Source organism: Staurois parvus, unplaced genomic scaffold, assembly GCF_062004578.1.
Source record: "Staurois parvus isolate SC_StPar_1 unplaced genomic scaffold, SC_StPar_1.0 ptg000234l, whole genome shotgun sequence".
In the NCBI taxonomy this organism is placed as follows: Eukaryota; Metazoa; Chordata; class Amphibia; order Anura; family Ranidae; genus Staurois; species Staurois parvus.
The window spans coordinates 5,075,834-5,101,940 of NW_028318030.1; the positions used below are offsets into that span (position 1 = coordinate 5,075,834).

At 41.4% G+C, this 26,107-nt stretch overlaps 1 protein-coding gene and 1 long non-coding RNA gene across 3 annotated transcripts in view; one reads left to right on the forward strand and one right to left on the reverse strand.

Annotated features, from left to right (window-relative positions):
* MTG1 (mitochondrial ribosome associated GTPase 1) overlaps window positions 1-26,107 on the forward strand; it is an 85,420-nt gene that overhangs the window by 18,770 nt on the left and 40,543 nt on the right. For both annotated transcript variants that reach the window (XM_089680023.1, XM_089680024.1), the window contains exons 5-10: window positions 5,498-5,578; window positions 8,109-8,165; window positions 8,359-8,449; window positions 8,602-8,663; window positions 15,075-15,171; window positions 18,964-19,045. In XM_089680023.1, coding sequence (XP_089536149.1) covers window positions 5,498-5,578; window positions 8,109-8,165; window positions 8,359-8,449; window positions 8,602-8,663; window positions 15,075-15,171; window positions 18,964-19,045 — 470 coding nt within the window. The remainder of the gene's footprint in view (window positions 1-5,497; window positions 5,579-8,108; window positions 8,166-8,358; window positions 8,450-8,601; window positions 8,664-15,074; window positions 15,172-18,963; window positions 19,046-26,107) is intronic.
* LOC149460154 (uncharacterized) lies at window positions 321-8,906 on the reverse strand. The gene is made up of 3 exons (XR_016313123.1): window positions 8,797-8,906; window positions 705-797; window positions 321-585 (listed from the first exon to the last, which is right to left on the reverse strand). It is a non-coding gene; the product is annotated as an uncharacterized LOC149460154 (long non-coding RNA).

Below are 26,107 nucleotides of genomic sequence, written 5' to 3' on the forward strand. Positions count from 1 at the left end.
GAGCTTTCAACAGTAGCTTGGAATGTTGTTTTGGTACTTACAGTTGTGTTCAAAATAATAGCAGTCAGACATCACTAACCTGATCAATCACTGTTTTTGGTAGAAATTATATTTCTACATGGCAAATAATTTACTATCGGAGAAAAAGGGGGAGGGGTAGCCACCTAACATGACACGTAAATATGTGTCATATAAATGTCTCACTAATAATAAGTGTGGATTTATAAACCCAAATATTTAGCATAAAACATAGCAGTATGACAAGTGCAATACTGCTCACACAGAGTGGTTATTAGAAAATCCAAGCGGAGTAATATAAGTATTAACAAACAAGTTTTATTCGATCACATGGATCATATTGAGGTTAGACAGAGACATGGTAAACACATCTTTATAAAATGACTGAATTAAAAACATTCGGCGTCTCCAGATCTAATAATATTCGGCAATCAGGAATCCACATAAGGCAATGAAGTTCCTAACTACTAGATCAAAGGGTTTCCATATTTTCCATATAATATCTGCATGAGGGGAGCATTCTTCAAAGAGTATTTTGGTAACCACCGCAGTAAATAGAATGACCTCCTAAAAATGGAAAACCAGAAAAAAAGATCATAGTAGAGGGAACAAAAAATAGGATATATGCACTAACCATATGCAATAGCAAAGCAACCCCATCCCAGGTATATATGTTATTCCGTTACCTTCTCATAAGCTTGTCCATCATGAAAGGATGGATATATGACCTTCCTGGATAGCCACCCAAAATGGAAATGTATCCACAGTAGTAAGTGATTCTAGAAGTGTATAAATATAAGACATAAATATGAAGCTACCATCATACCTGAATGAGATTAATAAGGGTAAAAATCTAAAGAATATTACCATACAGAAGATCAGGGGACTCCTCCTCACTTGAAGTAAGATCAGGTCTGGATGAAAAAGTGAATATGGGGGTGGACAGCCAGGTAGTAGATATGTAAAATCCCGACTGTTTGATACAGTCTGTGTATATATGAATATATAAGCCCAAATCTGGGTTTCCAAAAATTGCTCAGTAGTGAGAAAGTAATGCGGTTCCTTAAAAATATGTATGAGACTATAGTAGCATGCCACAGCACATATAACCACTAACCTGAACCACTAGGGACAGTTTACCAGGATTCGTAGAAACTGTACGGATATAAATGACTACCACCAGCAGGCTAAGATTTTGAAAAATAGATTTATGGAAAAAGGATATATAACGAGGTAACTCTTGAGAACACTCTGATTGATGTGGCAAACCTGGATAGAGATGTAATGTTAATTGATAATGTGAAAAGAACATCATCCCGTGTCTGCCCATTTATTACCAGATGCTCCATACAACATAGGACTATAAGTGGTATTATCAAGAAAAACTGGGACATTCTAAAAACAGATCCAGTACTCACTAACATCCTCCCGGAAAAACCAGAGATCATATTTTGGAAGGCGACGGCTATAAAACATCGCCTGGCGCCGAATACCGTAGATCCACCCAAAACATTGCCTTTTTTCCATAATCTGAGTGGCTTCCATCCGTGCAATAGATGTATGATCTGTACATGTAATACAAGTAGGAAAAGGAAAATAGGATCCTTCACCTCAAACACTACGGGTAAAACTTACATGATTAAAAACCTTATCTCCTGCAACAGCAGGTATGTTGTTTACATGCTCACGTGCCCTTGCAATAAACAATATGTCTGCAGGACAACAAGGAGACTTAGGGATCGTCTCCGCGAACATGTGTATAACGTCAACCGGGGGTTCAAGGAACATTCTCTCTCTAAGCACTTTAGAATCCATCACAACAGGGACCCTACCTTTCTCAGGTTTATAGGGATTGACATAGTGACCCCACACTGGAGGGGGACCCACAAGACACGAGCAGTCTCCCAATTAGAGACCAAGTGATTTATGAATTGGACACCTTATACCCCAGGGGTCACAACATAGAGGTTGATCTCAGCTGTTTTATTGACAATAGTTAAACATTACCCAGATATTATGCTTACTTTTTATTGTCCCTTTTATGTCCTTACTCACGGGTATTTTTTACATACAATCATATACAATATTATATTTTTTACCTTTTTATGTGTATACTATTCTATGATATTTCATGTGGTTTTAAGAAACATGTTAATATTTAAGGATATCGTAACGTTTCCCACAAGGACTATACCCATTCTGGTAAAAAAAATTTAAATGTTTTACCATTTTCATGTGTATACTAGTCTAGGATTTGAAGTAGTCTATATGAAATATTTTAGGATCTATGGTTTTAAGCTGTTCTTGAATAAGACAACACTTATTGGCTTTGATTTTACGGTTAGTAGCTACATTCATGCCTATCCTGATATCCTATCCAGACCAGACAGGATCGTTTCTACCACTATTACATGACCCGTTTTGAGTAATAATTATTTTAGCCCTACATTTCTATACTAATTTTTAGGTCGACGTCTATTTTACATGGATCTTTTATTTAGGGTAATATGATCAGATTTTACATTATTTTATTATTTATAAAATATGGAGGCGTTCTAATTACTCCTTTTTTATCAACATTTTCCTGTTTTTTCAATTTGGAAAGACTTACTTGGAACTTTGGTATATCTATATATATAATTTAACCCTTATCCAGGGCATACTTGGCAGTAGAATGCCGTTTTTATATACATGCCTCGTGCTGGAAGTAAGCCCCTGGTTATGTAGCTCAAGTATCACCATAGCTGTACATAATTATCCTGCTTGTATGCTAAAGATCCACAGCAAAATGGCGCCGATGAGCTCACGCATGTGCAGTAGCCGATCACCGGCAAAATGGCGCCGATGCGCATGCACAGTACATAATCTTCAAAAAAATGGTGGCGGTGCGAAAATACAAGCACCCTGCCTTATTTAAATGCAGGCAAGGTACACACAGCAGTGTTGACATTCCTCTGAAGAAGTGCATTCGCACGAAAGGCCTTAGGAGTCAGCACGCTGTGTTTTTAAACCACTGGAGCCTTATTCAGGTCCGGTGGTCACCCATATTACTGGTCAGTGTACCTGTTTATACCTTTTTACAATTTTACTGTGAAACTTGGTTTTTGAATAAATTAAAATTTCTTGGCAATATTACGCTATGAGCATTTTCTATGACTCTGTACACGGAGTCTTTTAAGAATGCAGAATCTGGGAAGCGCTTCAACATCAGAGGGGAATTCCTGTAACCAGGTGGCTTGACCCTGCTGACCCATAAAGGAGATCTCTGGAGCAGATACCAACCACTGCTGAGCTGCGCTATTGGAGACGGATGTCCCAGATGCATACCTCACTAATTTGAGTTATCAATGCGCATTATCTATGTGCTTCTGTTAAGCGCATAACTTTATCACTTACACGGATCATCACAAGATAAGGATACGCTTGTTGGCACGATTCACAATATTGCTCTATACCGAACCTTTCTGGGACTATAATTTCACCTATTTCTCTAGCGCTGCACTTTATTATTATTTATGCTATATTTAAGGTTTTATGTGGTTATCTGAGTGTATCAGCTGCTATTGGAGAGCGCTCACTATTGTTACATTTTACATTTTTTCAGTTTATATAGTGAATGTTTGCGTTTGTAAGGAATACAAACACTGATATTTTTTTGAACAGTCTAATATTCACTTTTCTTCAATTTTTTTAGAGGAACAACACAAATTTGTTGAAAAACAGTATATAGCCTAGTCAGTGCTTCCATGTAAGAGCTAACAAACTCATTGACTATTTATACACTGACACTAATTGCAATTTAAAAAGCCACAGATGTGGGACATTAACCTCTAATTGGCATTTTAACCCGTGTGTGTCACCTTGTGTGTCTGTACCAAGGCCAATCCAGGGTATGTAAACTTTTGATTATGGCCATTTTGGGTGATTTCTTTTATCATTATGATTTAAAAAGCAGTCAAACAACTATTTGATAATAAATGGCTTCATATGATCATCATCCTTCAATAAAAGAGCATTTTTTGGCATGATCAGTCATATTTGCAATATCAATGCCAAAATTTCACATATTCTGCATAAGGCTGGAAAAGCATACGAAGCCATTTGAAAGTGTTTTAGGTATCCCTCAGTCAACAGTTAAATTGTCTATAAATTAACACAGTTTAATATTGTGGATACTTTTCCCCGTCAAGATGACTCCCAAGGCACAATGCAGAATCTTTAATGATGTAAAGAACAACCCACAAGTAACAGCTAAAGGCTTGAAGATATCACTGGAACTGCCAAACACCTTTGTTAATGAGTCTACCATACGTAAGTCTTTGGACAGGCATGGTGTCCATGGCAGAACACCATGGAGGAAGATGCTGCTCTCCAAAAAAAAAAATCCTTGCATGCCTGAAGCTGGCCTAAGAGCACCTTGGCAAACCACAGTGCTGCTGGAAAAATGTTTTGTGTACTGATGAAACAAACATTGAATTGATTGGAAAAAATAATGAGCATTATGTATGGGATAAAAAAAGCACAGCTTACCAACATGAAAACATCCTTCCAACAGTGAAGTATGGTGGAGGGAACATCATGATTTAGGCTTGGTTCACTGCACTAGGGTCTGGACCGCTTGCATTCATTGAGGGGAAAATTAATTCCTAGGTTTACGAAAATATTCTACAGGATAATGTCAGGATGGCTGTCCACCAACTAAATCTTAGTAGAAGTTGGGTGATGCAGCAAGACAATGACCCAAAGTATCAAAGTAAATCCACCACAGACTGCCTTCAGAAAAAGAGAGTGCACTTTTTGTAGGTGTCTGGTTAGCTTGAGTGATATGCAAAGCCCTGACAGTGATAAAAAGTCCAAAATACCGTGACTAGCATTCCATTGTCTAGTGCATAGGAAATCTAATTGGCCCGGGACCTTTTTCATGTTTTGCTTAAAGGATATGTTCACCTTTAGGAACATGTTACATGTTCCACCCTTTGTTAGGGAGGAACGTTTAACATGTTCCCATAGCCGCAGCTGCCCTCCTTTTGACAGATAGTACGGGGAAAAAAGTCTCCCTATACTATCTGTCAAATTTAAAAACAGCGTGGCTGTGCGTGGCTCCGCCCACACGGCTGCATCATTCCATGAATTAATGAACTGCAAGACCCAACAGCCTTGGTGGCTGTCTGCTTGTAGTTTTCAGTGAACTACCACAGTACTGTGGAGCGCCGTTTTAGTTCATGCAAGCTTCCTATTAGAATGTCTGCTTGCTTGTACATCAATACAGCAAGCCGATATTCTGACAGGTCTGCAGGAGACCTGCATGACATCAGCAATCTACTGATCACTGGTACAATGCTTTCCAGGCTGCTATAATAAGACACAAATAATAAATATACATTTTTTTACCTGCAAAAAAAGGTGCATTTATTATTTTTTTTCTAATAGGTGAACTTATCCGTTAAAGACATTCTCATTTTTTTATGTTCCCATTCAGAGGATCAACACACAGCTGAGCAAGCAGAAAGTTGGAAAGACTATATACACTGACTGCATACGGGCGGAAAACATCAAGCAGGTAAGGCTGCCTCCTCGGCAATGTTATCCTCTTATTTATTGCCCTTATTTAAAGTCTAAGTACCCCTTTTGCAAAAAAAAATTATAAATGTACCTATGTTAGTAAACCCTGACCTTAGTACCTGTGCGAGAAAGTTTGACTGGAAACTGTGATTATCTGACTGTTGGACTCCATACTAGTTTTGAATCAGTTTTAATGAAGCTGAATTGGTTTAGTTTTTTATCCCAGAACCAGTATGAAACTTGGTAGTTGGTCAATTGCAGAGTTTGTCCAACATTTCAGTAAGGCATTTCTGTTTGTGAGGTTTTCATCTCTAAGAGGATATTTTGACCCACAGTGTCAGGCATGGACTCAGCACTGGTGGTGGGACTCACCTGCCGTGTGGGCTGCAGTACCAGGGCTGACCAGCGGGTGCTCTCAGCAGCCAGAAGCTCACTCCTGTAGTCAGCCAACACCTGGGCTGATTGCAGGAGGTGTATTTAAGGAATGACCAGGCCTGGGATCAGGGCCTTGGTGTATGTTTCCCATGAGCCCATGTACCTGGTATCCTGTGTTCCTGCACTCCCCTGCCAGCACTCTCTACCACAGCCGGACGCACTCAGGGGTCGCGACCTGGTTCCAGTCTGCACCAAGTCCATCCCCACCATCAGGGGCCCTGGTGAATAGCAGGCTGGGACTTAGACCCCGCACCCTGAGGAAATCCATGCTGTGGGCTCGGCCTGCCTGACCGCTCCCCCTCTCCAGCCCTGACTGCACTGGTACCTATTAGTTTAAGGTTTATTGCACCTGGTTGTACATATTTATGTTTGTGTTGTCTTTAATAAATTATATTGTGTTACACGCTATACCTGAAGTCTGTGTTTCCCTGTATCAGTCCACACACCTCTGGTCATACCTGGAGCCCTGACACACAGATTGTACAATGAGGGTGCCAGGTTTCTAGGGGATGTTGGGGTACCTTGCAGGTGTTTAGTCTGAATTTGTAAGGTTACTTGGTAGAGGGGCTACAGGTTTATAATAATGACTGGATATGATGTTAGCCTAACAGAGAACCTATTGTCAGTCAGACTTGCTGTGGGGGCTCTCCTGTGGGCCCTATCCTGAAGCCCACTGTGTACATCTGTTGACACATACCTTGTGGCTCAGCCCAGCCCTCTGCTCTCTGTTCACAGGTTTTGATTGACAGCAGCAGGAGCCAATGGCTTCTGCTGCTGTTGAGCCTTCTGTGAGAGAGGGGAAGAGAAGTGCACTGCTACTGCAAATGTACACAGCTCTAGATCAAGTAAGTATTTAAAGAGAGGAGGCTGAGGAGAGCTGACATTGAAAGGTTTTTTTACCTTAATGCAGAGAATGCTTTGAGGTAAAAAAAACTTTTGCCTTTACAGCCACTTTAACTTAAAGTAACCATCAATTAAAGTATCCTAATTCTGGTGTTTTCTTTGAGAATTGAGCCTATTGGAGAGCAGCATATTTAATGAGCAAACATGGCTACCCCCATGTATATACTCTATATAATTACACACTATACATAGAAGGTTTGTAAAACCACAATGATAAAACTATTCCCTTTAACTATTCACTTTCAGTATAACTAAAGGCAATACTTATTTTTTTTTCAATGTTTTGTATTTTATTATTGTCTGTGTCTCCGTTAGGGAGATTCACTCTCTCTATTTGTCCTGTTTACCATTATCATTGGAAGTGAAAGTCAAGAAAATCCCAAATTTATGGTTGTCCCCGGAAAAGTAAGAGAGGGTAAATCTTCCAATGGAGACAATAGTTCTGGTAACCTGGGGGTTCCCAATGGATGCCCTTAATTTGCAGGCATTTCCTTTCACTTCCTGTTTGGCTGTGGAACAGAAAGTGAAGGGAAAATGTACATAGTTAGTCTGACTGAAGAAAAGACAAAAGTCAATCCAGTTCAGTCAAAAAAAAAAAAAAAAAAGTTCTAATCCTATACCCACAGTTGATCCAGAAGAAGGCAAATAAACCCAGCAAAGCATGATCCAATTTGCTCCTGCAAACATACATATGTATATTTTTAAAACAAAACAAAAGTTTTAAATCTTTCTATAGCCCTTTTTTTTTTTAAATATAGTAGAGAAGGATTAAAACCCCTTCATTTCTTGTTCAATAGACATAACAGAAAATGAAAGAAAATGAAATCTTACCAATGTTTCCTCCAAATAGAAAGGTGGATCACCCACCAGGGACGTAGACCGCAATCAAAATTTGACAGGGTTGCTAACCTTGGGAGTTTGTAAAACATTTTAATTTCATAGTCTTTTGCTTATTTCAGCTTTTTTCTTTTAACCAGGTATAAAAAAAATCTGATTGGATGGCTTCTAAGTATGACTCTTCAGTCATTCCTGTGTTATGTGCATGGGTATAATGGTTTTCAAAGATTTTTATTTATTTATTTTTTTCATTTTTATGTTCATTGTTGGTTAACTATTTAGTAGTTTGACTTTTGTGAACAGTTTTCTCATGAAATAAAGGAAGTTTCTCTTAATTTTGGGTTTTTATTTAGATTGTTCCAGCAATTACACAGTGCATTGAATGTTATCCCCGATTCCACAGAGCCGAGGTCAGTGGCAGAGAAGTACAGGTTTTTGGCATGTATTGGAATATTCAGTAAAATGAAATTGCATGAATATGCATTGCACACAGTTGTGTGTTGGTTCACTAATTCATATTTCTACATTATCATTATTATTTTTTCAGTTGTTGAATTTTACTGTAAGCTAACTTATAATTTACATATTTAATAACTGTTGCAGAATCCAGACATCTGCATCATGGTAACTGGAATTCCCAACGTTGGAAAATCATCTCTGATAAACGCACTGCGCAGAATGCATCTTAGGAAAGGTATGTTCTCTATGTTATATTTAGCGTCATTTGTTGTATTTGTATTTTTCTTGGCCTCGTACCAGGCCTTCTGTATTCCTTATGTAAATACAGTAGCTAAACCATGCAAACGATAACATACTATTTTAATCTTTGCCTCTTTATTGACTTAGGAAAGGCCTCTAGAGTTGGTGGAGAACCTGGGATTACCCGCTCAGTGCTGAGTAAAATACAGGTGAGAATTAGTGTGAGCAGTTGGTCCCAGTTGTCTAAAAGTCATTTGTAAAGGGTTACTAAAAGTTGTTGGGTCTTGTTTTGTTTTTTTTTCTCTTTTTTTTGTTATTAAAATATCAAACATGTAAGCTTACCTGCTCTGTGCGATGGTATTGCACAGAGAGGCCCTGAACCTTCTGGGGTCCCCCACTGCCGCTATTTGCTGCTCTTCAGTGTCTGCCTCATAGCAAGTGCTTGCTTTGAGGGTAGATGCTGAGGGCTCACTTCTGAGCTGGGATTGGGTTTCTATAGAGACACAGAGCATGGCTAAGCCCTACCCCCACTCCCACCTCACTGGATTTGATTGACTGCCACTGCTGCCATCATGTCCAGTGAATACAGAAAGTGCGAGAGCAGTAAAGCAGCTTTAAGGTACAGTGTTAGATCGTGATTGGACTTAGGTAATTGGGGGTGGGGGACGCTGGAGGGGGAACCAGTCTTGGAAAAGTTTTTTTTAACCTTAATGCAGAAAATGTTTTAAGGTACAAAGCCTTTACAACCAATGTAACTCTGAAGGTACACACAGGCATGAGGTGACTCCAGGACTAAAGTTGAGCTTGGGCATCCTCTGAAGTCATCTCTCCGCAAACCCAGAACCCTTGCTTTTCTGTGCCCATGTGAGTTACGGTTGGGGAATGACCTGGCCTGCAGCTCAAAGTTCAGGTTAGAGGTGAGTTCAGAAGACACCTGAGGTCACCTCTACCCAGGAACCGGGTTGAGGCCAATTTGTTGGTACAAGTATTTAGATAGCTTGGAAAATCTTGTCTGATCACTATTGTTTTCCCTCTAAAAAGGAAGTGCTTGAGGTGTCTGCAGCATGCCTGTCTCCATAGGCCCAAGAATAAACAACCATACAATGTATCTATTTGCATTTAGGGAAACACTAGACTTCTTAGATACTTGAAGGCAATAAGACTGCAATTGTCATTCAAAATTTTAATGATTGTCTGCATAAATTCAGAAATCAGCAAAATTAGACAAAAAATGTTCTTCCTGTGCGAGCTGCAATGTAACAAAAGGGGAAAAATGCTTTCCAAAATTAACATTTCTTCTTTGTAGCTTTGTCACATATCCAGTTAGTCCAGTTAGGGGGAAGTTGTGCATCAGTTTATCCAAAATAAAGCTAAGACATTTTTATTTCAACATCTTATTAATACCATCCTAAATTGGTGCACCGAAATGAAAACTCTGGTGCCGAAACTGAAAATTTCGGCCAAAAACCAAAACCAAAATGTTTGCATATATAGGGGTGGGGAGGCTCAAATTTTTTTTTTTGTATTTTTTTTTTCTTTTAATTTTGTGTTTTTATCTTCTTTTTTTTTTTTTAGCATACGAATTTATTGCTATCACATAGGGGACCAATAGTCCCCTATGTGATAGTATATAAGTGGCAGGTCCTCTTTGGTGGGGGGGTGGGGGGGACTGGCTGTGTGTGCAAGGAGGGGGCAGGAGAGGAGCAGTGTATACAGACTCACTCACTTGGCGCCACTAAATGCCATTGCTGATTTTTAAATGCAATTGCCAGGGGGGGGGGTTTTGTCACTTTATAGCTTCGAGGAGGAGCTGTCATTCGCCCCTCCGCTAAAGTAAACAAAGGGGTGGGGTCACTGGGCAATGTCACTGGGTGACCCTGCCCCTTTGTTTAAAAACCGGCAATGACTTTCAGTGGTGGCACGTGTGGGATCCTGTCTGTATACACCGCTCTCTCACTGTATACACTGCTTTCCTCCTCTCCTGCCTTTCTCCGCCGTGCCACCCCCCCCCCCCCATCTGCAGTACACACAGTCCCCCAAACTCCCCGGCCAAATAGTCAGTCTGCCCCTCATTGAGGCCAGGTGTCTCACTATCGGCACCTGTAGTAGCTCACTTTTTCCTATCAGCAAAATGCTGATAGGGCTATTTTCAACCAATATGCTTTGGTGCATCCCTAATCCTAATAAATAATAGCAAATGCATAAAAACACAGCTATTGTGTTGCGCTCTGGACATGTCAGTGGCGTGGTAATACATGTGACCCCTCACATTTTCAGCCCACCGATGCCGTAGAGTAGAGCATATATGGACAACCTTTTACTCCTGAAAACCTTTTTGTTTCTGCTTGTGGAGTCATTGGTGTTGTTTAATGAAACCTGTTCTTTGAGGCATTTAAAGACCCTCAGTTTACCCTAAAGTGACAATAAACCCTTACATATGCACGCTATAGTGATTAGCTTTAGGCGATACAGTTATAAAGCAAATCCTCCCAACATAAGCTGTACCTGTTTACCTGTAGTCCTCACTCCTCTACAGCCTCCAAAAAAACACAGATCCCGGGAGGCAGGCGGGTGATAATGTCCGTAAGGTGGTCCATCTTATACATTTTCTGCAACAACGGAAAATCCCAGGATTCTTACTGTCCTTGGACATATATAAAGCTTTTGATTCTCTATCCTGGGAATATCTGCGGTTTGTGCTGTCTCGCTGGGGTTTCGGGGATTCTATTCTCTCTTGGATTCAAGCCTTGTATTCCTTTCCTTCGGCTTCCGTTAAATACGCTGGGTATTTCTCGGATCCCTTTCCTGTTGGGCGAGGGACGAGGCAGGGCTGCCCGCTGTCCCCGGCGCTCTTTGTCCTGGCGCTTGAGCCACTGGCTTTAGCGCTCCGGACCGACTGCAATGTATCGGGGGTTCCATACGCGGGACAGGAGTTTAAGCTGAACCTCTTTGCGGACGATGCCCTCTTGACCCTTACTAATCCTCTGACGACGCTTCCTAATTTGCAACGGGTTCTTGAGCGCTTTTCCTTGATCTCGGGTCTACGTATTAATTTGGATAAAACCGTTGCTCTCAATATTACTTTGGCTTCAGATTTGGTTTCGCGCCTACAATCCCACTTCCCTTACCGGTGGGCTTCCTCTTCTCTTGAATACTTGGGCATTCGCTTGACCCCCACCTATGACTCCCTTTTTGCTGCAAATTATTATCCTTTGCTTAGCTCCTTATCTTCTCTTATGCATTCCTGGCAATTTCCGCACCTGTCTTGGATAGGACGGGTTCATTCAGTGAAAATGACCATCTTGCCGAAATTGTTATATTATTTTCGCACCCTCCCAGTGCAAGTTCCCCCTCATTTTCTTCGGTTGCTTCAGGCGAAGTTTATGCGTTTTATCTGGGCCAATAAGCATCCCAGAGTTTCTAGAAATACGCTCTTTGCTCATAGACTCCAAGGTGGTCTTGGGGTACCCAATGTAACTAAGTATTATCAGGCGAGCCAAATTGCCCCGCTGTCTATGTTGCACGCTTCCTCCGATGTTCCTCTCTGGGTCCTGCTGGAACTGCCTAATTGTGCCCCTATCGCACTATCGACACTTCTATGGCTTCCCCCTGCCCTGCGCCCTACGGTGCTGAGTCCGATGTTGCTCCATGGCCTACGAGTCTGGGACTCGGTACGTTACTCCAGTGGCCTGATGTCACCTTTCTTGCCCTTGCTTCCAATCGTTAATAACCCTCTTTTCCCACCGGGTCTAGATCACCCGAGGGCATTTTCTTGGTGGGTGGCTCATGGTTTCTCACAGGTGCGACACTTTTTGATTTTTCGGTCCTTTCCCACCTGGAATGTCCTCCGGGAGTCTCGGGATGTTCCCCCAGCGGAATTTTTTCGGTACCTTCAATTGCGGCACTGGCTACTCTCGCTGAGGGCCACTTCTGCTTTCCCATATCAGACATCTGCCTTTGAACGGCTTTGCCAGCAGTGTCCGGGCGCCCCGGGCCTTATCTCCCTTCTTTACGCAGCTTTGAACAGATGCTCGTCGCACACTTCTCTTTCATATGTAGTTCAGTGGGAACGTGACCTGGGAGTGGCTGTGGATCCGGAGGACTGGAATAAAGCCTGGTCACTCATAGCTAAATGTTCGTTTAATACGACCACGCTGGAAGCAGCCTATAAGGTATTGTTTCGTTGGTATTGGGTGCCGGCTCGTTTGGCCCAGGCTAACCCTGCCTGTAGTGATCGATGTTTTCGGGGCTGTGGCCATCGTGGAGATGTACTGCATATCTGGTGGTCATGCCCGAGGTTGGTTCGTTTTTGGTCTCGTGTGTTTGGCCTCCTTTTCACTTTGTTTCATCTCTCCATACGCCGGGATGCTCGGTATGCTTTGCTTCATTGCCCCATACCGGGCCTCTTGGCTCGTCAGCAGCGATTGGCTTCCTATTTGTTTTTATCGGCCACTAGGACAATTGCCCAGGCCTGGAAGAGTCCGTTTGTACTTTTTCAGGGGGTGCGGGATCGTATGACTACTATGATGCTCAATGAACAGATGTCGAGTATATGCAATGACTCTCAACATAAATTTTTGAAAATATGGGAACCGTGGTTGCAATATGCCTTTCCCACGCTCCCCCCGGCCAGTGTAGGGAGGTGATGGAGTTTTGTATTGGCGCTCATGGACCCTTGCTCTCTGGTGTGTGTTTTTGTTTTTGTTTTTTCTCTTTCTTTCTTCTCTGCTTTTCTTCTTTCCTTTTCTGTTTGTTTTGATGTGACAGTGGACAGCTGTCTTTAGTTGCAATAATCTGAGTTTCACTGATGTTATTGTAACCTATGTGCCATTGATAGCCCCTGCGCGGGCATGCGTTTTGCCTTATTGGAATTAGAGCGTTGTCTGCTCTATTATACATTTTCTATCGGTGCAATTGATAGCCCCTGCGTGGGCGTGTTTTGTTGCCTCTGTTTTATACTGTTTAAAATTAATAAAAACCATTGAAATACAAAAAAACACAGATCAGATGAATTTTCTCGGTTTCCAGGGGGCAGGGATCTGATATCACACACTGGTTTCTAGAGGAGTTTTTTAGCTGTAAAAACTCTCTAACACTGAAAAACGCAGTAAACCGCCGCAAACCGGCGGTTTGGAACTTTTTTTAACCAAAGAAAACCCGCTAAAAACACTAACGACGGAAAAACGCAGGGAACCGGTGCTAATCGCGCCAAAATGCTAGCGCAAAAACGCTGAAAAACTCATATTTTTAACGTGACTTTACACAGCTAACGTTACCAGCGTTATCAAAACACCCCGTGTGCATGGAGCCTAACAGCCACTTTAAGTCCAGTTTAATAAATGCTAATTGATTTTGTTTGTATAAAAATATATATGTGCAGTGCTAATCAACAAATAGTGGTATCATATAACATATCATAAAATATGTCCCCAATAATGAAAACAGCCAATGACAGTTTTTATATGAATATATAGTGATATACAGCTTCCAGTCCAGTCCAGTGGTGGTGCTCCCTGTGTTAAGGTAAAAATTGTGCACTAACCAGAAGCGTAATAAGATTACGCAGTGTATAAATCATAAAGGTCCACTTCACTGGTCTGGGTCCAGACTGGGACTCAAGGTGGGTTCTCCTTCGGGTTGGTATAGGTAAATAGCCCTCAGTAGGTGTAGGTAGATCCAGTAGGCCAGAGGTCCCCTTTAAGGGATAAGTGGATGAAGATTCCAGAAATACAGGTGCTTCCCTCTCTGGGTCTGGTGGACTGGTGACTGGATCACAGCAGGGCTCTGAAAATAATAAAGCTCTAGATCCCCTGCTCCTGCAGAGCTCTGGGTCGCCGTGTGCAGGTGACGTCATCGGAGTGCGACTGTCAGGCTGTGAGTGAAGCAGAGCTCTCATTATATCACTACCTCCAGTTCTTTGATGACATCAAGTTCAATGAAGAGCTCACAGTCCTTCACTGGATGTGAGGACTCGGAGAAACAGTTCCTTACTGGAGTGCAAGTGACCGCCAGCTGCTGCGGGAGCAGAGGATCTGGAGCTTCATTATTTTCAGAGCCCTGCTGTGATCCAGCCACCAGTCCACCAGACCCAGAGAGGGAAGCACCTGTAATTCAGGAATCTTCCACCCACCTATCCCTTAAAGGGGACCTCTGGCCTACTGGATCTACCTACACCTACTGAGGGCTATTTACCTATACCAACCCGAAGGAGAACCCAACTTGAGTTCCAGTCCGGACCCAGACCAGTGAAGTGGACCTGTATGATTTATACACTGCATAATCTTATTACGCTTCTGGTTAGTGCGCACTTTTTACCTTAACACAGGGAGCACCACCACTGGACTGGAAGCTGTATATCACTATATATTCATATTCAAAACTGGCTGTTTTCATTATTGGGGACATATTTTATGATATATTATATGATACCACTATTTGTTGATTAGCGCTGCACATTATATTTTTATGCGATTTTTGACAAGGTTTTATTTGGTTTCCTTGGATGTTCAGCTGCTTACCTTTTAAGAGAGCTCACTTTTATTGCTTTTGTATTCCTGATTTTGTTTGTAGTTCTGATAAAAAGAGGGATGTCTCATTACTTTTTTTATATACCTGTGCAGGTATCTGAAAATCCTTTAATCTACCTCTTGGACACACCTGGTGTTCTCTCCCCACGTATTGAGAATGTTGAGACAGGAATGAAATTGGCGCTATGTGGTAAAACAATGTTTGTTCTGAAACTATGTCATAACACATCACATTTTTAAGTACAGTATTAAGTCACAGACTTAAAGGCGGTGTTAACCTTTATAAGAAAAATGCTTATGCAGTCAAGGGTTATCTGTAGATAAAACCAAATTGTGCAGCTTTGACCAAAGTTGAATATTGCCCTTTCTATAGGTGTAGGCCATTTTTGTACTCCATGAACCTGATCTGAAAACTCCTAGGACTTTGCTAGTTCCTAGTTGTTACTGTTCACCATCACATAAATTAGCTTTTTCTCTGATTCAAATCTCCTTACCTGCCTTTTCTCCCTCCTGATTCAGTAGCTCTGAGCTCAGCATTTGAGAGCTCACTCGTGTGATGGTGAAAGTAAACAGTAACAGCTAGGAGTCTCCTAGCAATGTCCTAGGAGTTTTCATTCAGGCTTGATGAGTTATGTAAATGGCCAACACCTATAGCAAGGGCATTACTTTACTTTGGTCAAAGCTGCACTGTTTGGTATTATCTACAGACGCCCCTTATCTGCATTACCAGTTTTTGCTAAAGGTGAACTAACCCTTTAAACATTAAATAATAAACAGCCAGTACAAACAAAATTAATCCTCTTTTTGAATACTGTCTGTCAGTTTGATAAGCTGGTGGGAGAGAGCTTTTGTACCCTTACCGCTTCACCAAGTTAATGCCAATGTTTTCTTACCATTTATGCCATTTTGTAGAACAGAAGTCGTTGCTGAGTTGGAAATGTCTAACAGACAAATAAGCTTCATATAATTGTGTGCAGAGATGAGCACTGCACATGTTCTATGTTGTAGTATAATTTGAGTGCCGGGGTAAACCAATGCTTTTATTAAACGGTTCTACAAAAGTACCATAAAAAGACTAGCTATTAAGTTACACTGGGTTATCTACTAAAAATGCATGGTGCAAAATCTGGTGCAGCTCTGCATATAAACCAATCAGCTTCCAGGTTGTATTGTCAAAGCTTAATTTAACAAGCTAAAGTTAACAGCTGATTGGCTACCATGCACAGCTGTACCAGATTCTAATTGCACCGGTTTTAGTAAATCTCCCCATAGTATAAGGTAAGGTTACCTGACACTTCAGTAGTCCTTTGCCAAGCCCAAGTTAGAGAATCTCAAAATGTTAAAGCAAGAATGATGTCTTGGAGATAGCAACTTATGAAACACGTTTTGTAGCAGCCGCCATGTTTCAGGCATCCAAAAAGGTAAGCAAAGCAGTGAAAACATCACACTAATATTCGCCTAATACAGAAAGGGTATTAATTTAAACTTACACACTCCTCCTTCATCACGATGTTGATGCTGTTTAACTAGACTGGAATCCATAGAATGATTGTATTATATGTATTGTAGTCAGAAAATGGTAGCAGCAGATTGCACAGCAAAAAGCTCTGATAAAGGGACAGGGTTTTCCAAGCATGGACTATGGTTTGTTTGGTAAAGAAAAAATATGAGATACAGTGGGGAAAATAATTGATCCCCTGCAGATTTTGTACGCTTCCCCACTTACAAAGAAATGAATGGTCTATAATTTTTATCATAGGTGTATTTTATTTGATAGATTCAGAATATCATCCAAAATCCTGAAAAAAACACATGATACAAATATTCTAAATTGAGTTGCAGTTCAGTGAGTAAAACAAGTATTTGATTCCCAAGCAAAACATGACTTAGTACTTGATGGAGAAACCCTTGTTTGCACAAAGTTAAGAAGCTTCTTGTAGTTGGTTGCCAGGTTTGCTCACATCTCAGGAGAGATTTCTGTCCACTCTTCTTTACAGATCTTCTCTAAATCCTTAAGGTCTCTTGGCTGTGGCTTGTCAACTCAAAGTTTCAGCTCCCTCCATAAATGTTCTATAGGATTAAGGTCTCAAGGCCACTCCATGACCCTTTTGTGCTTTTTCTTGAGCCACTCCTTTGTTGCCTTGGAGGTATGCTTTTGGTCATTGTCATGCTGAAAGACCCATCCACAACCCATCTTCACTGTTGTGGTTAAGGGAAGATGGTTCTCATCCAAGATTTTACAATACATGGCCCCATTCATTGGCCCCTCAATTCTGCAAAGTCGGCCTGTACCTTTAGCTCAGAAACAGCCACAAAGCACAATGTTTTCACCTCCATGCTTGACTGTAGGGATGGTGTTCTTAGGGTCATAGCATTTTTCTTCCTCCAAACACGGCAAGTTGAGTTAATGCCAAAGAGCTCAATTTTGGTCTCATCTGACCACAGCACTCTCTCCTAATCCTTCTCTGAATCATTAAGATGTTCATTGGCAAATTACAGACGGGCCTGTACATGTGCCTTCTTGAGGAGGGGGACCTTGCGGGTGCTGCAGTATTTCAATCCATGGCTACGAATTGTGTTACCAGTGGCTTGTTTTGTGACTGTGGTCCCAACTGCCTTGAGATCATTCAAGCTCTCCCCGTGTAGTTCTGGGCTGATCCCTCACTTTTCTTATGATCATCCTTACCCCATGATGCGAAGTCTTGCATGGAGCTTCAGACCGAGGGCGATTGGTGGTTATTTTGTATTTTTTCCGTTTGCGAATAATCGCTCCAACAGTTGTCGCCTTCTTACCAAGCTTCTTGCTGATGGTCTTGTAGACCATTCCAGCCGTGGGCAGGTCTACAGTCTTGTCCCTGATGTTCTTTGACAGCTCTTTGGTCTTGCCCATGGTGGTGAAGTTTGAATAGAAGAAAGAGATTTTGTGGACAGGTGTCTTTTATACACATAATGAGTTGTCATTAGGAGCACCTTCTTAAGTTGACAGGACTAATCTGTGTAACACATGAGCAGATAGCCAGTCTGTAGGAGCCTGAATTATTGGTTTGTAGGGGATCAAAAACTTATTTTACTCACTGAACTGCAACTCAATTTATAACATTTGTATCATGTGTTTTTTTTCTGGATTTTTGGTTGATGTTCTGTCTATATCATTTAAAATACACCTATGATAGAAATTTTAGACCCTTCATTTCTTTGTAAGTGAGCAAACTTACAAAATCTGCAAAGATAGAATAATTATTTTTGCCACTGTATCTGTTATGTTTAAATGAGGGAAACATTAAAGGAAATCTATGGTCTGCATACACTTTCATTTTATAACATTGGCGTTGCTTACTTGAAAAATATCCTTTCATGTTGTGAGTTCTGCCTGTCTGCTGACCATCTTTTCACACGACTTCCTGGATTCCCTGCATGCTTTGCAGCTTCTCCTCTGCTTTTCAATTTTGATTTCTAAGGGCTACATATCCCATGGTACCTTACTGCCTGCAACCATTGATTCCTATACTGACTGCACCTTCTGAAACTCCTCCTCCTAGCACCTCCGTAGTTCAGAAGACAGGCTCTTGTGAAATGTGTACCACAGCAGTGCCTAATCACAGGGCATAGTGACTATGGGTCGCAGAAGTGGGAAGTAAGAAGGAAGTAAATATGTGTGGGTTCTTCACAAAGTAAATTTACAAACTTTTAGATCATTCAGATTAATTGAAGTAGACTAGAAATAATTGAAATTCAGTGTGGAAGTGAATGAATGATTTTACATATTGACCATACCTAGATATGCTGTAAGCATAGGTTTATGGAGGAAGGTCTTCCATGATTTTTGTGAATATTACTTCCAAGACCAGAATAAATCATTGTGTAAAGTCTGATCATACACTGGGATTTTCACTGCAGAATAGAAGTCTGTAAATTTTGTTTTATAGGCTCTTTGTAAGAGGCTAAAGTTAAATATCTTTTCTTTTTTTTTTTTTCTTCAAAGGAACAATTCTTGATCATTTGGTGGGAGAGGATATCATTGCGGATTATCTTCTTTATACCCTAAATAATTACCCCCAACACAGGTGAGAATGGAAAACGCAGTAATTATATTCCCTTATTGTTACTTCTCGGTAACCTAAAAATTAGGTAAAAAGTCAATCAACTAAATCCCATCAAAGAATCTGTTTAAAACATAAAGTGTAGCTTTACTTTCTATATCATCCATTGAAGGAGCATGGAAAATACTGTAGGCTAGCTTTAGTTTACTAACCCCTCCTTCAGCAGCCATGCCATAATTTAGCTTGGTATGTCTAGCAGGATGAGTATCTTTTTCCAGCTCTGTTGTTTTTGTAATTTCATGATGTCGTTCTTAAGTCAACAGTTGCTGGTAGATTCACTACAGACCTTTCTACTCCTGGATAGTCTATCAATTTATCCACTGAGCACAGACAATTTTGCAGGTTGATCACTGCAGTACACCCATGTAAGTACCTGGTACTAGGCTCTGTTACTAGTGTCTGACTGCAATGGTAAAAGGTCACTTCAGATGCACTTTCCAGGGCCGGGGCAGTTGCAGCAAGTACTAATCCTGTCTTTGGAGACTCACTGCTATGTGTGATAAAGCTGCCAGAAAGGGGGTTACCTTCACTTTAATGCTCCTGGGGCTAAAGCAGTGCTTGTGCATGAGCCTGACTGCCCCAGTCTGGTTCCACAAATCCCTTGGAAATCCATTGGAACTCGCCATTCTGAGTGGGCTTGTACTGCTTCTAAACAGTCCTTTGTTAGTTGCCAGCATGCCTGGCTCTGCGTTTAAAGGGGAACTTTCTCTGTTTTAGGACATAGGAGGGGTTTGGTCTTGCTGCCTTTGAAGTGTATAGTTTCCTTTTAAAGAGGGACATTGCCCTTTCTGATACTTGTAAATTCCTGCCTAAGTGATCAGCCTTAGCCTGTGTATCTGAACACTCTTTCTTCCCGTCTGGTGTTTTGGGCCCTGATGTTATCACAGTGGAAGTTTTTACTATATGTATTGAAGTGTTGATGTCACACTTTACTTAGTTCATCTGCAATATTGCTAAACCTGTGAAGAAAGGTATTAAGGGCCCTGTCTCACCCTTTGTGGGCTCTCTGATGTAGACCTATGGGTTACTTTGAAATCCCTGCAACAACTTGAGGAGGACTAAGTTGCCAGACTCTCTGCCATTGCTAAGTGATGAGGCTTGAAGGGCTCATGTACACTGCATCTGATAAACTCACGTTCAGGAGCTTTTCTGCGGTTTTTTTTTTCAGCAGCCCCTGAACTCTCCCTAATGTTTTCCTATGTGTCCATGTACTCTGTTGTTTACAGGCAGTTGAGTTTACAGTTGTTTTTTTTAACGCAGCAAACTTGTGTTCAGGAGTAGATTTTATCAGCGTTTCAAGCGCCAAATGCGTGTAAATGCGGCTTACCACGTTTATAAGCATTTGCGTTTAGAAGCGTTTTTTTACCGTTCCATATCCAGGGCACAATTCACTAAGCAGTATACTACCGCATCTGAGTATGGTAGGATACCGCATAGCATTTTTTTTAAAAAACCCATTTGAATCCACTAAAAAAGGCTACTAAAATACTGTATGATTTTATCAAGTCATGTGGAATTTTAGTAGTGAAAAGCATGCATCATGTTTCAGCGGGGTTCCCACTGACAGCTGAATGTAAAAGAAAGAATTGCCCGCAATTAAAAAATAATTATAAAACATGGCGTAGGGTCCACCCTCCCATCCATACCAAGCTCTTTGGGTCTGGTATGGATCTTGAAGGGAAGCACCACGCCAAAAAAAAAAAAATGCCGTGGAGTTCCCCCTCAAAATCCACAACAGACCCCTATCCAAGCATGCAGCACAGCAGGTCAGGAAAGGGGGGGAGCAAACCCTTCCCTGAACCATACCAGGCCACATGCCCTTAACATGGGGGGGTGCTTTGGAGTAGGGGGAGCTCCCCCCAAAGCACCTTGTCCCCATGTTGATGGGGACAAGGGCCTCTTCCCCACAACCCTTGGCCGATGGTTGTGGGGGTCTACGGGCGGGGGGCTTATCGCAATCTGGAAGCTCTCTTTAGCAAGGGGGCCCCCAGATCCCGCCCCCCCCACGTGAATGAGTATGGGTTACATGGTACCGCTACCCATTCACAAAAAAAAAGCTGTAGTGTTGAAAAAAAGACAGGAGTCATTCTTTGACGAGTCCTTTTAAGAAAAGTAGATCCAACGTCAATCACGATGTCCGCTGCCGCCGCTCCGAAGAATAGAGAAACGCTCCTCCACCATCGCTGGCCCCCGCCTGTCTGCTCAGAAACTGGTTTGGCAGTTCTTAAATATGTAAGGGGCGGGGCCATCATGTATGTGACCCCGCCCCTGTTTTTTCATTGCTGGCAATTCTTTCTTTTACATTCAGCTGTCAGTGGGAATCCCGCTGACAGCTGAAACATTAATGCATGCTTTTCACTACTAAAATACCGCATGACTTGATAAAATAACTCCTGCGGTATTTTAGTAGCCTTTTTTAGTGAATTTACTATTTTTCTGTGAATTCTGGGCATTTGGGAAGGTCTCCTGAGGTTATCTTTTAAAAAGCTTCTAAATGCAAAAGTGCATAAATCCTTTTGGGAATGGAACCTTCTGGTGCTCCCATTTATCAGGGCTGCAACCACTCTTGTGCAGGATTTTTCAAGGATCCCACAAATAAGTGGTTAGAGTCCCTATTCCATTTAAAGAATTCTTTGTGAGGATTGACCTTTCAGTCTTCATTAGTACTGGCTTTGCTGACTCAGAGGCCTATGGGTTTGGCCTAAATCATTGCGCAGAGATTTTTCTACTACAGATGCTAACCAGCAATTTGTCAGATGTACTGAGGAGTTGACCCTAGCCATAATTTTGTTTTTGCAATGCAGTGCTGGATACTAGTCATGTGCTGTCTTGCATCAGTATCCTGTCAGTCCAGATACAGAGAATGCTCTAGCTAAATGTGTTTGTTGGCAGATCAAACTTTAAAATGTGCTTTATTTCATAAGAGACAAGTTGTTAAGGGCTTCGCTGGACTATCTCATCGAATAACCTTTTGGGGGTTGAGAGAATATCTTTTCAGGATTGGAAGATGAGATTCAACCACACAAATCGGCCCCTTCCTTCCACGGTATGAAGTGCATCCATCCAGGTCTTATGCCTCCTGTTCCTGAAAGAGCTTTGGCAGGCCAAGAGTTTCAAGTTTGCAGTGAAGTCCTGTGCAGCAGAAACATGGGGGGATGACTCTTGGTGTTAACAGACGCTCATGCATGGGGTTACCAAGGTAGTTTTCCAGGGTTACAAAATAAACTTTTGCTCACTTCCTTCTGTTCAATTTCTATCCATAAACCTTCCATGGTCCCCTCCATGTCTTGGAGATATTCATACCACTCTCCATGGTCTGCTATACCAAGGGACATTACCCACGAGGTGTTCATATTTTTATTCATGTTTCCCGGACTCAAATAAGGCATTCATTCTATTTTTGGACACCCTCAGAGGTTCAGGAGCTTCTGCATCACAGGCCATATGTTCACGATTTCGTTTTCCAGGTCATCAGCATTTTCTGCACTCCATTTTGGGAGACTGACCGTTTCAGTTCAGGGTGCTTACACTAACCCTATACTCAATTCCATGAGTATTCACCAAGATGCTTGCTCCAGTTCTGGTCCATTTCCACGGTAGGGCCGGGCTCAAAATTGTTTTTAGTATAAAGACAAGAGGCAAGGGAGAAGTGCAACATCCACGTATAGCGTGTAGAGAAAAACCTTTATTAAAAAGTATTAAATACATTCACAATTGTAGAAAGAAAGCTCAGCATGACAATCAGGCAGCCTCTGGAACAACAGAGGACAGAAGGGCAACCTGGGAGCCTTGCCTTGGTCATCGGCAAAGGGAAGAAGGTACTGGATGCACTGGGGAGTCACCTGGGATCACTATTGAGCAATGGAGCTGGGCATTACAAAGCAACTTTGCTGCTTCTTCAGCCTCAGGCTGAGAGGGATATCTGCTTGTTTAGACTAATTGAATATAAATAGAATATAAAACATAAATTGTATTTATAGCCAAAACTTTTTCTTAGTTTTTTATTAACGTGTAAAACCCCTATCAGTTTTTTTTATTGCTGTCTGTCTCTTTTTGCTCTGATGACAACCTCACCAAGACAGAAGTAATGGGAAATCAAAAATTTTATAGTTGTCACTAGAACAATAGGAACACCTATTCTATTGACAATGTCATTAGGTGGTGTGACGGACGCGGCGTCAGACCCCAGCCCTTCTCACTAAACTCGGGACCGAACGACTAGCCAATCTAAAACCGTGCTGTCACGTGCGTAACAATGCCACACCCAGCTGTACCCTGCACAACAATTTTCCAGCTAATGGAGCACAGAACAATGTACCGGCAGCCTGAGGGATTGTTACTGGGTCAGGTTAATTACGCAATTAACCCTTCACACTGCCACCACCTCCTTTTGGTACAGAGAAAGCGGAAACTCGGCGCTATCAGCTAAAACACTACAATGGTTGAAATAATCGTCCGCACAATACGGTCATCGCAAGCCGATTATGCAGAGGGTTAAACAAACACAGCAGCGTCTCTTTTGAGGCAGAAATTCGTAAATTGCAATACAGAGCTATAAAAACAGTTCAACACTTTCAGAAAGAAAGATTTATTACTAAAAGGTCAAATGGGTGCAATAAAAATATTTACAGAAAAAATTTAACTAAGATATACAGTTGTGTTCAAAATAATAGCAGTGTGTTGAAAAAAGTGAATAAAGCTCAAAATCCTTCTAATAGCTTTTATTTCCATACACACAAATGCATTGGGAACACTACACATTCTATTCCAAATCAAAACATGAAGAAAAATATATCAAATTTGTGTTGTTCCTCTAACAAAATTGAAGAAAAGTGAATATTATACTGTTCAAAAAAAAAGCTGTGTTTGTGTTCGTCTTTACAAACTCAAACATTCACTATATAAACTGAAAAATGTTTGAAGATTTTGCTTTCCTTTGAATCACTTAATATTTAGTTGTATAACCACTGTTCCTGAGAACTGCTGTACATCTGTGTTGCATGGAGTCAACCAACGTCTGGCACCTGTGAACAGGTATTCCAGCCCAGGATGATTGGACTACATTCCACAGTTCTTCTCTATTTCTTGGTTTTGCCTCAGAAACTGCATTTTTGATGTCACCCCACACGTTTTCTATTGGATTAAGATTCGGGGATTGGGCTGGCCACTCCATAACGTCAATCTTGTTGGTCTGGAACCAAGATGTTGCACGTTTACTGATGTGTTTGGGGTCGTTGTCTTGTTGGAGCACCCATTTCAAGGGCATTTCTTCTTCAGCATAAGGCAGCATGACCTCTTCAAGTATTCTGATGTATTCAAACTGATCCATGATCCCTGGTATGCAATAAATAGGCCCAACACCATAGCATGAGAAACATCCCCATATCATGATGCTTGCGCAACCATGCTTCACTGTCTTCACAGTGTACTGTGGCTTGAATTCAGTGTTTGGGGGTCGTCTGACAAACTGTCTCCGGCTACTAGACCCAAAAAGGTTTTGGTTGCCATTTTAAAGCATTTGCAATCATTTTAGCTGAGCAGCCTATCATTTAATGCACTTCTTTATATGTTTTACCTTCTCCAATCAATTTTTTAGTCAAGGTACGCTGTACAATGTCTGGAACAAATCATTTTCCTCAGAATTTCAGAGAGAAATGCACTGTAACCAGCATGTACAACATTTGCCGCCTTCCTTCCTTAAATAAAAGCAATAATTGCCACCTGTTTTTCAAAGAATGAATGACCTCACTAATAGAACTCCACACTGCTATTATTTTGAACATGCCCCTTTCAATTAGTGATTCAATTACACAGAATCAGCAGCATGCTTGTCATGACTGTTGGGTCTATTGGATTTCTATTACTCTATTACACCTGTTAGTAAATTATTTGCCATGTAGAAATATAATTTCTACCAAAAACAGTGATTGATCAGGTTAGTGATGTCTGACTGCTATTAATTTGAACACAACTGTATATATAAATATACAGAGCACAACAGCACAGCAAAGAGATAACAGAAAGAAGTTTAGGTAAATAAGTACTTGTCAAATAAATGCCTGGAGTTAAGCAGTTTCAAGTCTGATGAGCTAAAAAAGGGATTTCTGGTCTCGCATTGGGTTTTGTTGTTGTCGCGAGATTCTCCTTTGCTTTCTGTCCGATAGATGTTCTATCTAAGACGGTCCTCACTTGTCTGACTGAACACAAAAGAAACACTTCTTTTTTCTACACAACATCAACTCGTATCTTCACTACCTTTTTAGGCAGAAGAATTGTTATGCAGGGCTCAGCATCATACGCTGCTTGCATTCCTGAGGGAGGGGGGAAATCGGAGGAGGGAGACTGATGTGTTTTGGGGAGAGATACCAAAATGTAGATGTTTGGAGCAGAATGGATGACCGCGCCCATCTCTGTGTGCATGATTGTGACAGATGGTACTTCCCTTCTACTTTGTAGAGATTTTTTCTCACTTCCTGTTGTGCCTTTTGGACAGGAAGTGAAGTGAGGTTTCCCTAATGGGGCCTAGACAACAACAAAAAAAATTAGTTTTACCCATTCTACTCTATCCAAAACGGAAAAAGCCCAAGCTTTACGGTACATTACACTTTAAATTATCTTTAAAAACATCAGCATAGTTTTGGAAACTTATTAGATTCTACCTGTTGACATATTTGTGTGACAGAAGGCAAGAACTCCTGACTTCCTTAATAAGTAATTGTGGCTTTTGTATTTAGGGCCTATTAAAACCAGAACACAGTGCATTTTTGTATGTTTAGGGTTGTTGCATTAGGGAGCCTATTAATTGCTTCCCGACCGTCCTGTAGTAAAACTACTGCTACAGAGTGGCAGGGCTGCACAAAATCACGTGTATAGTTATACATGATTTTGTATTTCGTCGCGCAAGCCCTACCCACGCCGCCATTGACGGCTTCAGCTCTCGATCTCCAGGTCCCGGACGGTGATTCCCGCTGGCACCCAGGGATCGCCGAGTATCGCTGATGGGGAAGAGGTCTGTATGTAAACAAT